This window comes from Apiospora phragmitis, assembly GCF_038363925.1.
Source record: "Apiospora phragmitis strain CBS 135458 chromosome Unknown utg000011l:1.0-3236445.0:1.0-3240683.0, whole genome shotgun sequence".
In the NCBI taxonomy this organism is placed as follows: Eukaryota; Fungi; Ascomycota; class Sordariomycetes; order Amphisphaeriales; family Apiosporaceae; genus Apiospora; species Apiospora phragmitis.
In genome coordinates, this window is record NW_027117411.1 from 751,054 (window position 1) to 765,105 (window position 14,052).

General features: G+C 52.3%; 1 protein-coding gene across 1 annotated transcript; it reads right to left on the reverse strand.

Moving 5' to 3' along the window:
- Nucleotides 1-252: 252 nt before the first annotated feature.
- PG994_013065 (dynein heavy chain) lies at nucleotides 253-13,378 on the reverse strand (the record flags this gene model as incomplete). Its single annotated transcript, XM_066864474.1, has 4 exons — nucleotides 253-704; nucleotides 763-8,323; nucleotides 8,371-12,719; nucleotides 12,793-13,378. 4 exons carry the CDS (start codon nucleotides 13,376-13,378, stop codon nucleotides 253-255), a joined length of 12,948 nt encoding a protein of 4,315 aa, XP_066709435.1.
- Nucleotides 13,379-14,052: the final 674 nt, after the last annotated feature.

Here is a 14,052-nt window from a genome sequence, read left to right on the forward strand (position 1 = left end):
TGCAACAGAAAGTGAACATTGGCCTGCCGCCCCTGTCCAGTCTGTATATGAACTACCGGCAATTAAAAACCGCCATGTTCGATCAAGGTCCATGCCCGCTCCTTTCCTCCTTCTCCTTTCCCATCCATCTATTCCCCTTTCTAATCTCAAGCTCTTATATTGTACAATGAGAACTCAAGGTCAAGAAAAGAACAGACAGTCCCCTGATACCACAGATATACTACAGCATGCACTCGTTCGTTGCATTTACACTCAAGGATCGGCTACCAACTGCTCACCCTCATCCAGCAGTTCTCCCACCTTCTTCAGGTTCTTAATCAGACTCTTGCCGAGGCCGACCAACAACAGCTTCTCGGCATTGGCCGGCAGACCCAGGTAGGTCGGAGGCTCGCGTTCGGGCAGCTTCTGGATCCAGCCCATGAAGTCCTGCAGCGTGGTGCCGCTGGGAACCTCGAGACCGACGCCGCCGTCCGTCTCGGAGCCGTCGACGAGCTTGTGGCCGATGTCGAACGCGGCGGGCTGCAGGACGGCGTTGACCAGCTCCGTGAGGCCGTGGAAGTCGCCCTCGTCATCGATCTTGCCACCGTACGTCTCGCGCACCAGGTAGCGAATCATATCCCAGGGATATTCTGCGGTGCAATGTTTGTACGGTTCTGAGCGACGAACTCGACCCACGTGTCCACGACAAAGGCAGAGCATTCGTACTGTAGTAAGTTGGTTAGCACGTGTTCTAGACAAGGAAACATAGGAGGAGACGTGAACTTACATCGGCATCGTTAAACTCCCAGAAGCTCTTCCATCCAAGATTAGGCGCATAGCGCAGCCGTTCTTGAACGACGGCATGGAGGAACGAGAGAAGCAGGTACATTCTCGTTCTCTCGACTGGCGCTTTACTAGCTCTGACGGATAGCGAGGTCATCGAGTCCTTCATATTGGCCCTCACGCCAGCCGGCTGTTCGTACATTAGGACGCGAGAAGCTCGCAGCAAGTTGACAGGAATCTTGGGACTGGACTCCATGGACAAGAACAGTCTGAAGTCAGAGTGTGGATTGAGGGATTCCATTCGCTTCTCGAGAGACTGGAGCCATGTTGGCGCGAGATGGACGTTCTTGATGAGGACCCAGTTGCCGACCTGGGCGGCATTGTTGATGGCCTTGTCAGCGCTGGCGAGACCTTCATTGGAACCCATGGCGATGTTGGTGCAACGGGTGCGCATTCTCTCGACAAGATTGTCAACTTTGTAGCTGGCATCGAAACCAGGACTGCACACAAGAGAGATAGGGTGCGTTGTTGAGACCTCCTCCACAGTCTGCTTCAGATCCTCGACAATTTCGAACAGGTCGTCACCGAACACAGACGCCACAAACCGCTCGGCCGTGGGTACAAACCGGTCGAGGCGGAATAGCTTGACAAGGAGGAGAGAGATCAGGGATTGATCATGAGGCGCCGTGTTGTCATCCCACACCTTGGGCACAAACTTCTCGGCCAGCTCCTCGTTCAAGAATTTGTCCCATGACTCGGAAGGCACCTGATCCAATCTCTCTTTCAGTACGTTCAAGCGAGAGGCTCGAGCGAAAGCCTCATCCTTGGCGTCCTTGTCGGTGGAGAGATCCTTGCCTTCAACCCGTTCATCGAGGATGTGATCGAGTAGGCCCTTGTCCATCGGATACGGCGAAGCCTGAGTCAATAGCATGGCCAAGGTGATGCGGTCCTTCTGTACCAGCCCTAGAGCGGTTCTCTTGAAGGCAGTCACAAAGAGATCCTTGATGATGATCTCGCGACGGGCGATATGATCGGTTTGGCTGGCAAGATTTTTGTTTCCGTGTAGGACAGAGTGGAAGATGTCCAGGAAGAACTGCAGTGAGAACTGGTAGAAATGGTTAAGGTAGTGCAGTTGCTCCAGGACGGCAAATATAGCACTGCACGACCGAGCAATGCTGTTGTACTCGAGCGTGATCTGCTCGACTTCTGCCATGACACCTTCGGTGTTGCTCATCTTGGCTGTGATTTCACCTGCTTCCGTCTTCAGAGTCTCCAGGGTCTCGATGACATTGTCGTCGTCGAGGATGTTACCACGCGACTCGTTGAGCGCTTGTAAAAGGCGCTTCTCAAGCTGTCGCAAATGGACCTTGAATTCACCCTGGAGCTTGATGAGATTGGAACGTCGCTCATCCACGTCAGGTCGCTCTGACTTCAGTACTTCATTAAGGGACTGGGTTTGCAGACTGCTCTGGGTGACAGTGAAATTGACAAACGTCGTTCGACTGCAGATATCCGGGGGGAACTGGGCCGATGGGTCTCGCGTGGACAGATAGATCTTGAACGCTGGCGAGAAATCGATCTGCTGTTTGCCAAGCTGAATGAGCACACGTCCACCGGTCTTCTGGTACTCTTTGTTCAAAACGGCGTTTAGAATAGGATCCAGGTGCTCTGCGTCCTGAATGAGGATGGGGTTTCCGAATCGAAGCGAGCTTTCGAGCTGCTTGGTGAATGAATCGTCCAGGAAGCTTGTGACGGTAAGCCGGCGGTCCTTGCATTCCTTCTGGAGGAACTCGATCACTCTACCGGAAGGATCGATGATCAATGGATATCTGTTGAAGCGCTTCAGGACAATGGCGTTTTCGGTGCAAAGATCGTCGACTGGCAAGCTGTTCTCTTGCCAACTCAGCCTCTCATCTGCCGTTGACAGATACTCGGTGACAGGATTGTGCTGCTTAAAGTTGACACCAGATAGATGAAGCTGGTGCACCCAATCATCCATCATCGACTTTCGGAAAGTCTGGTCATAAAGACCGCTATAGGCAAGGAAGGCGGCGGCGACCAGGACGTCGCCAACCAACGTACTGATCTGAGTCTCAAATGATTTGCTTCCGTCTTCCCATCGAACTCTTTCAGAAGACAGACTGTCGAGTAGGCGGACACTGCGGTCGACCTTGAACTGAACGCGGGACATCTCAGCTTTGATAGCTTGTGTTTCGCTGATGAGGGCGGCGTATTCAGTCTTGTAAGTGGCAATGCTGTCCTCCAAGCTGGTGATGGTGTTCTCAACAGCCTTTGCTTCGGCCTTGGTCTGCAAAGCCTGGTCCTCGAGCTGATCGACTTCGTCTCGCAGAGGTCCAACACGATCCAAGATCTCGGAGAAGTTGACTTGTGCCTCCACCCATTGAACCAGAGGACCACAGGCCTTACTGGCACGGTTGACCTTCTCGAAAGTGAATTCGTCATCCTCCAGGTATTCTTTCCGCATCAAGACTCGAAGTTGTTTAGTCATCGATTTCTCATTGTCGAAGTTGACAATGCTAGCAATGAAATCATCACGGCGAATAACGGACTGGACAGACTTCCAGTCCGGAACTTTGTGTCCAAGCAACGTGCAAACGGCGAACATGGCCGATCTGACACCCTTGGGAGGTGAACCCATGGAACGGACTTCTGTCAAGTGCTGCCTCTTGATGTTGCTGACACTTGCCTTGGCCTCCTCGACAGCGGGCTCGGCCTTTGCCAAATCGTTCAAGACAACCTCCTTTCGCTTAGCCACCTCAGCCTCTTGGATCTCCAGCGCTGCTTGAATCTCGAGAGATGTGCTCTTGCGCTGTTCGGCCTCACGCTGATCAGCGACCATTCGTTGCAGCTTCTCATTAGCTTCGGCGTCTTTCAGTTCAAGCTGAGTCTTCTTCTCCGCTAAGCTGACACGCAGGTCGCGGACTTTGTCTACAGTATCTCTCAGCTTGTCAAGACCGACGTTGAGATGACGCTGCTGTTCCTCGAGGTCCTCGCGCTTCTCGTTGTACAGCTTTACATATTGGGCCACGAAATCCAGGAAATGTCGCGGGGTGAGGAAGGTGAGCTTTCCTTGCTGCTGGAGTAATTTGGCATTGAAGCGATGCAGAGAGTGGTGTATGAACACCATGGCATTGATCACAGCGTCTCTATGCGAAGGCGGGAGGGTAAGCCCTCTGTATGCGACGGGAATGCTGTCGGGCGCAACCCAGTTTGGTTTGTCAAGGTCGACCGAGTTGGTCAGTTCGGTAGCAACCTGGAACAAGGCTTGGTCAGACCAATCACCCATCCAGTTGAGCACGCAACGATTGAACAAGGCTGGACTTGTAGCGGCCTTTGAGCCAAGACCACCTTCCGGAGGGTTCATGGTGAAGACAACATGCAGATTCTTCACAATCTGGCCAGTAAACCACTTGTACAATTCCTCCTGGGAATCGAGGAGGAGGCCTTGACGTTGTGCGCCTTCCTTACAGGCTGTCATCAGCGCTGCAAGGTCGTCGCCCTCGAAGAGACCGGGTACTTCAGCATTGGCAAGCAGGGTATTCATCCGCTCGAGGAACCCGGAGTCCAGGACGTTCGCCTCGTCCATGATGAAGCAGATCTTCTCTCCCTTGCAGCCACAACGACGAAGGACATCTCGGAGGTCGTCATCGAAATCTTCGCCTGAGTATTTGCCATGGACCTTGATCTGGAAAACCTTTAGGCCATTCATCCATGCAACGAATCTGGCAAGGGTCGTCTTTCCACTACCACTGACACCAATCAGGATCAAATGTCCTTGCGGTTGTCGGAAGACTCGATCAATTCGCAAAACGTGGTCCAGGACATCATTGAACAAGATGAGCGGCACATCAACCTCTTCTTCGCAGAACGTCTTGAGACGAGCCTTAATGAAGTCTCGCAGTTGCTCACGATCAACAGGAACGTAGTTCTTTGACAGCCAGTTGGAAAACAGGATGGGTCCTCCCAGGGCTTTCTGCTCATCGATAGTGGGGAAGAACTCCATGGCAATACGTTTGACAGCTTCGTCTGTCCACTGGCGTTCCTCCTCGGCCACCAAACGATCTTGGAAGAGACGAAGAGCTTCATGGGCCCAAATACGAACCAGTCCTTCAACCGACAGCGTCTCCAGTGGTTTGATTGCTTCGTAGACACCGCGGACCCATCTTGTCAGTTCACGAGGACTGTAGACGTAATGCGGTTGAATCTTAGGGGTGAAGCGTTGCTGCGATTCGAGGTAGAATCGCACCATGGCTGACGTTAGTGCTTCAGAGTAGCCCCGGAGTGTCGGGATGATCTTCATGATAGCCGTGTTGAATGTTCCATAAATTTGTATAAGGGAAAGTTCACCAGGATAGTCAACCATGATGAGCGGTGCATGTCGGAGGAATCTTTCAGCAAGCGGCGTACGACCAGCATCGGTAGGCGGGTTACAGGCACCAACAAACTGAATCCTGTCAAGGGTCACCCAAGACTTATCCGAAGTGCGCCAGAAACCATTGTGCTCAACCATCTGTCGTAAGAACGATATGGCTCGTTGAGTACCATAACTGTCGGGGGCAGGCAAGTTGATTTCATCGCAGAAGACAACCAACCACCTGCCGATTTGGGTCGGAGACAGCATGACCCCGTTGAGCGTCTTTTTGTATTCGCAATACTGCTCAAAGGTCTTGATCAGGAGATCGGGTGTTGTCGCACTTGAGAAGTTCAATCCCACAACTTCCATGTTAGGCAGTTTGCGAAGAGCACTGAAAAGTGTCATTGTTTTACCAGAGCCGGGCGGGCCGCAAAGCAGCAGAGGCTTGTGCTCAGCGAGCCACGAGTACAGCACATCCTCATGCCGGACTGTGTCGAGTGTGGGAATGACAACGTCGGTCTGGGTGACCGAATGCGTGTTCACCTCGATGGTGGGTACTTCATTCTGCCATGGCGTCCACTCCGCTCGGGGAAGAGAAACATCAAAATCGATAAGGGAGCTGCTTCCATCAAGTGGAGGAGATCCGAAGCTGGCTAGCCCAGCCACATTGTCGCCAAAGGCTTTGCGATCAAGCAAGGGGCAGTCACCCGTTAGAGCCCAGACCAGAGCGAGGAGTAGCTTCTTGGAGATGTATCCCTCAATTTGCTCAGGGTCAAGTGGAAAGTCGATATGTTGAGCATTGTACTCGATCAGGTCTCGTACCGCCTTGTTCAGGAGAGAGAAAAGCGTGGTCAACACGCGGGCTACAGTGAAGTCCATGATGTGCTTGTAGCCTTCGGCTTCCTTAAGGGCTTCATGGATGAATTTATCAGTTGTAAGGAAAGCATGCAACAAATCGGCCGCCTGGCTCTGGATCTGGAGCGACTTGGCGGGGCTCTGCCCTGCAGCCGCGGTGTCCTCATCGAGGTCCTCGAAGGGAACACTGCGAAGACCATCAAGGTAATGAGTGACCAGCATGTCGGGAGAAACAGTATCCTCACTGAACCACACCATACCACATCGACTGACGGTAGCAAGTGTAGCATATTTGAGTGTCTCGACCTCGAACATGATGCGCACGTTCGATGGAAGATTCAGACGCTCACCGTTGGGCAGCGTCAGCAGCTTGTTGTCGTCGAGGACACTGTTCAAGTTCTCAACCCATTCTGGGTCAACGTCACCATCGAAAACGATCCAGTGGCGTTTCGTGTCTTCGCCACGAAGGTTGTCTACAATCTTTCGTAGGATGCTTGTGAACAAACCATCGGTCCATTCTCGAGTTGTAGAGTCAAGGTTTCCGTATAGTGCCTCCTTGGACATGACCTTTGGATCGATAACATGAGAGACACCCTCGACACCTTCCACTTGCTGCAGGGCATCTAGAAGCAGTCTCCAGGCGGCGGACTTTCCTGTACCAGAATTGCCAACCAGCATGACACCGTGATGAATATTCAGAATCTGGTACGATTGAAGCACCTTGGTCATCCAAGTATCAGTGACAACTAGATGGCGTTCTGCGGCCAACCGGCGGATAGCCTCTTCCAACTTGTCCAAGTTCGCAGGGACATATTGAACTCCGGGGAAACACTCTTGCTCGACTTCCATCATGATGTCGACATCGTTTGCAACTAACTTTGGTGCAATTGTTTCACGAATGCTCTGAACCAAGATCTCGGGCTCAACGACCTCCTCGGCCCCAATTTCGCCGTTGCTGTTTATCAACCGGGCACGCTTGAGGCCACCGGAGCTCACAAGCACGCTTTTGAGGGCACGCAGCCCAAAATCGTAGTGAGCTTGCTTGGACAGCTTCCCCGAACACTGATCAAAGAAGGGTACAGTCTGCTTCGACAGCTGCTTGGCTTGGTTAAAGCCTTGCGAGTAGAGCATGACTTCGGCAATGAGTTCTTTGTCGGGCTTAGACATCGCCACACTGCGGAACAGCTTCTTCAGGTTATCGGGCAAGTTCGAACGACCAGCGTAACCAGGATTCATGGTAATGAAAATACCAGTGCTCTGGTTTACACAGAGCTGGCGCCCGATCAGTTCGATTTGTGCTTTGTCATCCTCAACACCCTGCTTGAGACCAAGTTGGATGTTCTGAATCTGTTGCGAAACGGCCGACAGAATTCGCTCTTCAAGACGATTGAACTCGTCGAAACAGCCCCAGGCACCTACTTGGCAAATACCCAGGAAAATTCTACCCATTGCTTGGAAGTCAAAAGTGTCGTCACAACAGAAGACCAGCGTGAAGCGGCCGAGTTCAACCCCCAGTGCCTTGACGGATTCGGTCTTGCCAGTACCAGCAGGGCCATAAGGCGAACCACCCAGTCTCTGGCAGAGGGCTTGAGTGAGTGTGAGGAAGCATCGATCGGTAAGGGGTGTGCGGACAAGTCTTTCAGGGACACCCAAGTACTCGAAGCCGTAGCTCAGCTTGGCGTTGGCCATCTTGATGTGAAGACGTTGGATGAAGTCACCTTCCGGAGTGTACACATAGCGCATTTGCAGCAGCCAAAGGTAGTGTGTCGGCGAGTTTGCGCCGGCCTTGACGAGTTTCTCGATAGTGTCTCGCTGATGGACACACTCGGTAATCAAGGCCTCGCATTTCTTTCGTTGAATCACTTCCAAGTCGCCGAGAACGGTTTCTGCCAGGAGTCGTAGGACCTGTACTTCCCGGTCGAACAGAGACTGTAGAGTAGAACCCCCGTCGGCAAGGGACTTATCGACTGCAGTGGTCCAAACAGCCTGTGTGGCGAGCACGACAATCTGACTGGGATAGGCATCAATGAACGAGTTCATGGCAGCTTGGCTGATATCATCAGACTCGAAAATCGGCGTAAATGCTTCAATGGCCTCGGCTAGAAGCTCGGCTAATGTAGCTTTCATTCCATTCTCGAGAAGTGCTAGCCAGTCATTGATTTTGGGCACCTTGGCAAGCGAGATTTCCTTCTTGAGGCGAACAACCTCGTCTTCCTTGGACGTGAAACCCGAGATAATAGCTTCATCGTCCATCACAAGCCCGTTGAGACCCGCGAACATCTTCTTGAAATGCTTGGCAATGCGCATGGTGTCATTGCTGTTACCGATCATCTCCAACAGATCTTCATCACCAACAAAGTAGAACCGGGGAATGAGACTCTTTCCTTCTCAAGGTATTCACCCAAGGCCTTTTGGATCTTGTTCAAGAGTTCGGCGAGACGTTCGAGGGACTTCTGGACGCCAGCAATTCCAAGAACATCTATGACCATAGGTTGCTTGTAGACCTTCTTCATGACAGCCATAAATTCGCTGTTGATGTTCTGAAACCGAGACGATTCAATGGGTAGCAGATGCTTGATATCGGCGTTGCCTGTGAAGACTCCTTCGAGATAGACCCATTGGCGTTGAACGTCAATCCAAACGTCGAATAAGACGTGGACTCGGTTCAACTTGTCCTCCCAAGAGGAGGCTTCTTCCTCAAATTCCTTGTAGTAAGGCGAATGTTTCATTGCTTGAAGGGAGTTGAGGTTCTCACTGCATTTGGCGAACAGATCATCCCAGCCACGAATGAGGCGGCACTTGTTCTGATAAGCCACGAGCTCCAAGGAGTAGTTGTTCCATGTATCCTTGACCTGCTTGAGGAATTCTTCCAGGGCCATCTCTCCTTGAGCTTGGGCGATGATGTCTCGAACAATGTTCTCTGTGGCGATCAGATTCAAGTCCCAGACATCACCAAGAGTCATTGACACGGGCGAGTAACGTCGTCCGGGCTTGATCTCTTTCCAGATTTTCACCCAGTGGCGATCGCGGATGGCCTCTGATTTGAGATCAGCCAGGATAGTGTTGACCTTCAATTGCTGGCGGAGAATGTTCTGGATGTGCTCAAACGCAGCATATTGTCGCATTCTGCTTGGCATTTCCTTCGTCATCTTGATGAGGCCATCGATGGAGCCACGGATCTTTCGCGGCTGAACGCTACCCCAGAGAGTCTCTCGGAGCTCATTCAAGCTCCTCCAAATGGTGGATAGAGCTGCCCAGACTGACTTGAAATCTTGCACCTCCTCCAAAATGATGGACAGGGAAGACTCTGCACTAGCAGGGAGATCAAGAGCTTCCTTAGCCTTGCCCACCATCTCCGACTCTTCCTGGAGCTTGTTGATGCGGGTTTCGAAAGAGCTGAGTGTTTCGGAGGCGACTTCTGGTGCAATGGTGCCTGAGACTGGCTTCTCTTCGTTCCACTGGATAGCAATCTCGGCAATCTTCTCCGTAACAACCTTGTCCTCGGCAACGATCTTGGCCTTGAGGGCATCGGTCTGGTCCTGGACAATCTTCGCCTTTCGGGTAAGAAGCTCGTTCAGGGCTTCCCACTGCGAGTCAACCTGTTGAACATCTAACCAATCGTTGGGGAACTGATAGCGGTTGCGGGTAAGCGTCGATTGCCCCTGGCGGAACGTCTCAACTTCAGGAGCCCATGCTTTGACGTTTCGCTTGCAAGCTTGCACTATGGTGATGAACTGGACAGCTTGTGCAGTTGAAGTTGCCTCTAGGCTTTGCATCTCCAGATCTCTCCGTGCTTTTTCAATTTCAGCATGGACCTCTCTCATTCGACCTCCGAGACGACTTCCGAACTTGATCAGAATCTCGTGCTGCCACTGATCGTATTTCGAGTTCACTTTGGTCTGGACTTGGTCATAATCGATGGTTATGCGGCCGAATGACCGGCTGACCTCAGTTGTATCAAAGGTCGCACGAGTCTTTCGAATTTCTTGAAGTAGTTGAAGCCACTTGGAGAGTTCGTCACCCAGGAGCTCGTACACCTGCTCCGACTGAAGATCCCAAAGCGATTGGAACTGTAGCCATTTGTCTACGTACCCTCCAATATAGGACAGCTTCTTCTCAATACTGGTGTAGACCCTCGCGAGGATGTCGGTGCATTCGCTTGGCAGTTCCGTAAACCGGGCTTCTTCTGGGGCTGCGGTGCTCAGAGTGAGACTCATCTGATATCTGGAGGCCTTGACCTTCGGGAGGTTACAAACAATGCCCACCCATTCGTGCAATTGCACATACCAACTGGCTCGCGCATACTCCAGGGGGGGTTCTAGATAGATAACCTGATTGCGCATGGTAATCTCGTGCACCAACTGCTTCATGGTCGGTGCGTCTGATTTGATGGGTTCGCCGTTTGGTGCAAGTTGTTTACGTCGCGACATCTCGTGGTCACTCAAGTCGTCATCCTCGAAAGCTTCGATCCAGGCCACGACGGCTTTCTGTAGGCGAGCCAGAAGAGTCAACTTGATCCGATCGTTCATTCTTTCCACCCAGTAGCCCAAGTTGACGTATTGTTCCAGGTTCAGCTGATCCACGGCAGCTTGGATGATTTGCAGTCTCGAATCGAACTCGGAGGCATCATACGGGCACGTGGAGAGCTCTTGGAGAGCCTTTTGCACGTTGGTATGGACTGTGGCAAGTGCAATCGTCTTGGCCTGGAGCACAGATGTGCTTGCGGCAAAATCTCTTACAAATAGAACATGCTTGCTGCCAGCGCTGTTTCGGCCAATGGTGTGTTCCAAGCCGTTGTTGGCAAGCATGGGCTTCTGGTGCACCTCCCACGTATCAAGGAACGTTTCCCACTTCAGGGGTACTCCTTTAGCGATAAGGTTCTGGACATCATTCTGGTAGCCGCTCAGTAACAGGGACACCCCTGGCATGTCAGAAATCTGGCGCGTTGTTTGCGTAAACGTTCGTACACTTTCCATCAAGCTGACAGCATACGGGTAAACGCGCTTTGCATCCTTCGCGGTATTGTGTACTGAGTGAGGCACCTGGAAATTTTGCCAGCCTAGATTGCGGGTCTCCTTGAACAGTGTGATAATTTGGGCATCAAAGTTGACTGCGAGGTCGAGGGCGTTATTCGCAGATCGGACCTTGTTGATGTTGAACAGGCGGCCGGAGATGGTAATCTGCTTTCTCTGGACATCATCAACCCAAGCCTTGTAAATAGCTTGAGTGTTCAGCTTCTTCTTGAACAAATCACTCTCCGTCTGAAGCTTCTGCCCTTCGGCATGTAGCGTCCAGTCAGAACCCAGAATGTCCTCGACTTTCTTCATGTACCCGTCGAGCTGGCGTTCAATCTGACGTGCCCAGATGATGGCGCCAGAAACAGGAGGCAAGTCGTGTAATTGCGCCATAGCGTGAGCCTCGGAGTGTCCATATTGTTGCTTGAAGCGCTCGTGCAAGGCTGAAATTGCCTGCTTCACGTTTTCAATGAGCTGGTTCTGATACTCGGCGATAGCACCTCGGATCTTGGGTCGCACGAAAAGGGCATTGAACTGAGAGAACACCCGGAACATCTCATTAGCGTTTTTCGCGGTTGCCAAACGATCACGCAACCGAGCGATGATGGAATTCTCGACACGAGTCGTCCGCTCATTATACGTGTTCTCTGCTTTCACCCACCGCTGAGTGCCCTCCTCGGAGACATCAAGCAGGTCGACATTCTTGAGAGCATCCCATGCTTGCTGAACTTCCTCGACGGCATCAACATCGCCCATCTCCTCCGCAAGGGGGGCGTTGTTGGCACCCTCTCCGTTTAAGCCATTCACAGTAGCCTTGGGTCCGAGAACAATCACAATAGTACGTTGTAGCTGCTCGTGGTTATCCCTGAAAGTGTCAATGTACTTAAGCCGGGCCTGCAGTTCGCTGTGCTTGGGGTTAATTTTGATGGGAATAAATTTTTCCTGCCGTCTTCTCGTGGTCTCGCGGGCGATGTTGGTGAAATCCTTGATCTGGTTGTCCCAACCCTTGAAAATCTCGTCGGCGGTCACCATTAGTGCCTTGAAGTCCTTGTAGTCAAGATTGACGAGCTCGGACCCAGGGAGCAAGCGATGCGTTGCCTCCTTAAGATCGGCAGAGATGGCTTCAACAAGGTCCAGGGTGCGCTTGATCGGGTAGTTGCTGAACCTCATTTTCTTGTTCATATGGCCGAAAATCTGCGCGACGGCCTCGTCGACCTTGGAGAGGGAAGTCGCAGACAGCAACTCATCAAGCGGGAAATCGCGCATAAGCTGGTTGTATTTTTGAACCGTCTCCATGGCTTCTTTCAGACCAGTATCAGCGGTGAAACTGACAGTTGCCTGGAAACGTTTGGCATGCTTCAGAATCTCGAGAGTGAGCAAGACTCCTTCGCTCCGCAATTGAGCCTCGATGCTCTCTAGCGACGACTCCATCGACAGCCAAAAGTTGATCTCCTGCGTTGCTGTCCTCGTCACTGGGTCTCTTGTGAGCTTGGTGATGGCCTGGATTGCCTTGATCCAGCCATTCACAGTCGATTGGAGATTGTTCATGAATGAGCTGTCCGAGAGGAGTGAGGCGGGTATCAAATCGGTCGAGGGTCGGACTCCCCTTGATGCTGCCTCTTCCAAGGCAGTCTGGACAACAGGGTGAAATGGCAGAGATAGCTCCGGAATCTCAACATTTTGCTGCAAGTGGAGGAGACTCAGCTCCAACTCTGTCATTCGTTTTTTGGTGACGGGAATGCCCGTCTTTGCGTCGACATCAGCTCGGCTTCTCGCTCCATTAACGGCCTGCGAAGACTTGGTGCTGGCATCGAAATAGGGGCGCCAGCGCATTATGAAGGATAGTATGAAGAATCTCGAAGGGGGATGCAGAAGGGCCTTGTTCGGCAACGGCCGCATTAGAAGAAGCAGCGCCAGGCAGAGTCTGAATCTGAATCTGAGAAGTAAGAGGCAGGGCCGGATCGATCGCTTGAGGGCGCTTGAGAAGAGCGAGGTAGGCGACAATCGTGGGCGTCGAAGATATTTCGGAAGTGATAGTATATTTGTACGAGGTAGTGGCTACCCCATCGGCGCGGACATCATCCGTGAGGTCAGACGTCGACAGTATCTCCTTCTGGATGTACAGAGCGACTTGGGAATCATTCGCGAATCGGGTGCATCGCTGAACGGTGTCGGCATAGGCGGATTCGCAAAGCAGGTTCCCATCCTTTTGAAGATCGTCGCGCGCCGCTCCAAGGGCTATGCTCACAACGGAAGCCAGGTATTCTACTACCAAGGCCGGGTCGATAGCGATGAAGGAGGACGACGACGTAGGAGACAGGCCATTAGCGACGGTATCCTGTGGCGTCAGAGGCGAGGCCACGGAATCCATGCTGGCGATGAAGATCGGGGGGTGGAGTAAACGTTGTTTCGGCCTCAGAAGGTCATCGAAGGTGGCATCGGTGGCAGGTATCGGTAACGGGTTGCTGGCGAAGCGAGGAGCGGAAGGCGGAAATCCGTCGGTCGGTAGGCGATAGGATGGACAAAGAGCTCCTCCGATAATTTAGTATTCCCACAATAGGGGGCAGTCGAAGAAGACGCGCAAATACAGAAGCAACTAAGGAGCGTGGGGTGCTGGGAAAGTGAGGTCGGGTGCTCTTGGTGGAAGAGTGTCGTCGCTTTCGACCATAGGATTCTGTACTGGTTGGTCTATGGTGGATGAAAATGAGAGGATGGACTTTGTTCCAAAATGTGTGTTACAGTCAATGCTGTAAGGCATCCATAATCTCTCGTCGCGTACAAACGCCAAATGGTTCTCTCGGGACAAGGTATGGTTGGCATGGGTATGGGACACCCCTGTCGGCGAGACGCACCCCGTTGACAGCAGACCCTGAGAGCTCGAGTGATTGGTCCATCGCCCACATCATAGCTCTAAGTGGGGGGTCCCTCATCAATGCTACCGTCTTAGTCAAGTGCCCTGGTGCATGCCCCTTAGCTGTACCTTTTGGCAGATGGGGGTGGAGGGGTGGTCTTTGTGTGATATTGAATCAGATCACGGATATCTAA